Source organism: Mastacembelus armatus, chromosome 9 (genome assembly GCF_900324485.2).
Source record: "Mastacembelus armatus chromosome 9, fMasArm1.2, whole genome shotgun sequence".
NCBI classification, from domain to species: Eukaryota; Metazoa; Chordata; class Actinopteri; order Synbranchiformes; family Mastacembelidae; genus Mastacembelus; species Mastacembelus armatus.
Window position 1 is genome coordinate 21,178,845 of NC_046641.1, and position 3,300 is coordinate 21,182,144.

Here is a 3,300-nt window from a genome sequence, read left to right on the forward strand (position 1 = left end):
TAAAAGTTCTATACGTTTATTACAAAAGCTTAAATAAATTAAACATTCAATAAGTTAATACAATAATACAATAAATAGGCAAAGTTTCTCATCCTCATTATTTAAATGGAAATGAAATGTTTAAAATCTGACCCTGTTTACCATAAAAGGCCTGTGAAATGAGTGTGGAGGTTTTCACACTCACTTCACACTTTGAAAATGAATACTGGTCATCTTTATGAACATCAATATATAACAATAAAATAAAATACAAAAACCTTTGAAATCTAATAACTGCGTTGTTCGTCATGTTCAGCACAGTAGATTATGCAGTATAATGAAATGAGGGTCACACTGATGCCCGTGATGGAATTTTCATGAATTTTCCTGGTTTATTACACCTGAAAAAAGCAGATATCAGAATTAGAACTTATTCAAGTATCTTTGGTAACACAAGAAGTTTTAAACAAGCCATTTCTTTTAGAACACAGTGAAATGCAAAGAGGTGATCCTATAATTAATTTCAAATATATAAAACTACTAAAACTATTTGAGTTCATTTGTGTTTCAGAATATCCCTGATATAAGGTGCTAGATAGAAGATTTATCCCAAAGAAAAAGTCTAAACCGCAAACACTCACCTCTTAGAGACAAAGCAGTAAATGATGGTGGCCAGGAAACAGATAAATATGACTACTGCAAAACAGACTCCAATCACTTTCTCTAATTCAGGTGGAGAGTGAGTGAGTTCACTGAAGAACATGCAGCGAGGCCCACTGTATGAGGGTGTGCAGCTGAGGACCAGAGAAAAATGTGAGTGCATAAACCACCATGTGCATGATGCTTTCACTGATATTAGGACACCAAGGTGTCATCTATTGTGTGTGAGATCATGTTTTATATCTTACATGCAAGAAGGTTTGTCACTGTCTTGAGGGTAGATGCACTTTCCTCCATTTTCACAGTACTTTTCATGTTCACTTCTACATGACCTATATGAGGGCAGAACCTTAGGTTCATCCATGCTGCCTGCAGAGAGAGTAGCATCATAATCAATAATCCATTTGTGCTACTAATTTCATAAACAGACTGATCCTCAAATAATGAATAAATTATCAAGAATGCAAAATTTATAGACCTTATAGAAAACAACCCTTAAAAAAATCAAATATGCATTAAGATAAAATATAAATGCAAAGGCATAATAACACATGTAGTGAATAACTGTCTCAGACTCCAGTGAAGATACTGACTGTTGTTGTGCTGTGTGGTCAGAGATGCATTTGGCAGAGGAGGAGCTGCTGTAGTCAGCATTGCAGATTGTTCTGCTGTGGTCAGCAGAAGCAGCACTGCCACAGTGGAGAGGGCTGGAAACAAATGAAGGCAAATAACAGAAAATATTAATTTCGAACAGTTAATTTTACTGCAAAAAAAGTGGTTTTGTACTAATTTCAGATTTGACCACAGAGAATAAACTACACACTCACCCTTCTCCAGGAATGTTTGTTGTGTAAACATCTTGTCTTTCAGTGGTGCGGTGTCCTGTGTTTTCAGCTCAATTTCTGTCTGTGCTGTGTGTTCAACAGGTTTCTGCTGAGCTTTTATACTGTGCTTTCAACCACTGAAATAGTTTTAACAGCCAATCAATGAATGCTTTTATGAAAAACAAGAAACCTTTCCTTCCACAAATATGCATGACTTTCTACATGCAGAGACAGAGCCTAAAGGCTGACGATAGTGGCAGGGTGGCACGTGACCACCCAGACGCACTTCAAACACAGTTTTTTTTTCCTTGGAAGTCTGTGAACCGACGCACGCCTTTGGCAGATTGACAGTTTCACTCAAATGCCGCCTTTGCAGTTTCATAACGTTTCTTCATTGATGATTACAGGTGTTGTGAAAGCCTCAGTTTCTTCATAGAGGTTATTACATGAGAAAATCTATGAGAATATCTCTTCATGACTGCCTCTAACTTTATGCATCATTGGTGAAGAAAGGACAAATAACTGAAATACCAATGACTGACACTGTAAAAGTGAAGTGAACAGTTTTACTGGTTGGCAGTCGACAATCGGATGTCCAATTTAGAGAAAGGTTTACCAATAGTTTCGCCTCATACATCCCTAGCCAAAGTTTTGCCGTGATAGCTACATGGAAATATTTAAAAATGATAATCTGAAATCGAATTCACTTGTAAATAAATATGGATTGTGCTTGTGAAAGGCTTTATCTCCTGATCTTAACATGTAATTGCAGTTAAGCCCACAAAAAGCCTCACCAGAGGAAGAAATGGTAAAACACTGCATGAAAAGCACCACAGGGACATGGATTTAATTCCCACCTGTGGTGCTGCTGGTTTGGATGGACAAGAACATTTGCAGCCGTTTGTCGAATCATGTTGTCACTTCTACTGGTTGGTCAGAGATGCTGGGAACCTGAGAGGTAGGGGGTGGTGGTGATACATAGCCAATGTCCAAGTGTCCAACATAATGAAGCCCAAATTTTATGGACGTGTTGTGATCTTGTCAGTTGACAGTGACACTAACCATAACCTTTTAGATATGTCAGATGAGGTGAACGCTCTTAAATCATGAAACTGTTCTACCTCTGCCATACACCCCACAACTTCTATGTGATAAGAGGCAAAGCAGTGGGCATGTCAAGACTTTTGAATGTGTTTGGTCATAAACCTTTTATTATTGTTAAGATTCATCCTCTGACATTATGGCAATCATTCAACGGTATTTGAGATACTTCAGTTTTCACCGACAGACCGACAATGCCGAAAACCTCACTCCAGCACCAAGACCCACAAGGAAACACAAAGACAGGCTGTGCTGAAAGGATTGAGCCTTTGGAACACTTGATTTGTCTAGCTCTGGTGAAGCTGCATTTTTCTTCAGCTTAACTTTGCAGTGCATTTTACACCAAACAAAGACTATTTTTTTACTTACGTTACTATTATTTTACTTACGTTGAAACTGCTGTGGGAACAGATTTCCTCAAGGCAACAGAAGGATGACAACCAATAACACTTTTGATGTGATGGAAATGTGAGACGTGTATTATGACGCACGATGATGTGTATTAAATGCATAATTAAACAAAGTGAGAATATGAGCCACTGTTGTGTTGGCACAGCAATGTTTTCTTTATTTAATTCATTCCTTTTCCAGTGAATCTGGAATGTTTAAAAATTAACCAAAATGACTTCAGTAGAAAAAATATTAATCTAAATTCTCAAAAAGTGGAAATAAATAACTTAAATAAATACATGAACAAATTCACAATATAAACAAAGTATCAAATAGGTTTCCCAGC

At 37.2% G+C, this 3,300-nt stretch overlaps 1 protein-coding gene across 1 annotated transcript; it reads right to left on the reverse strand.

Annotated features, from left to right (window-relative positions):
• LOC113139114 (epithelial mitogen homolog (mouse)) lies at nucleotides 1-1,585 on the reverse strand. The gene is made up of 5 exons (XM_026322096.1): nucleotides 1,467-1,585; nucleotides 1,233-1,346; nucleotides 888-1,008; nucleotides 621-773; nucleotides 1-380 (listed from the first exon to the last, which is right to left on the reverse strand). The coding sequence occupies exons 1-5, from the start codon at nucleotides 1,495-1,497 to the stop codon at nucleotides 329-331; spliced, it is 471 nt and encodes a 156-aa protein (XP_026177881.1). The 5' UTR covers nucleotides 1,498-1,585; the 3' UTR covers nucleotides 1-328.
• Between the last annotated feature and the right edge of the window lie 1,715 nt (nucleotides 1,586-3,300).

Excerpts from the sequence above, each read along its gene's own strand:
- LOC113139114 (XM_026322096.1), bottom strand. The coding sequence starts at position 1,497 with ATGTTTACACAACAAACATTCCTGGAGAAGG. Across the intron at positions 1,009-1,232 it reads GACCACACAGCACAACAACA|GCAGCATGGATGAACCTAAG; the intron begins GTCAGTATCTTC and ends CTCTCTCTGCAG. Across the intron at positions 774-887 it reads AGTGACAAACCTTCTTGCAT|CTGCACACCCTCATACAGTG; the intron begins GTAAGATATAAA and ends TCTGGTCCTCAG.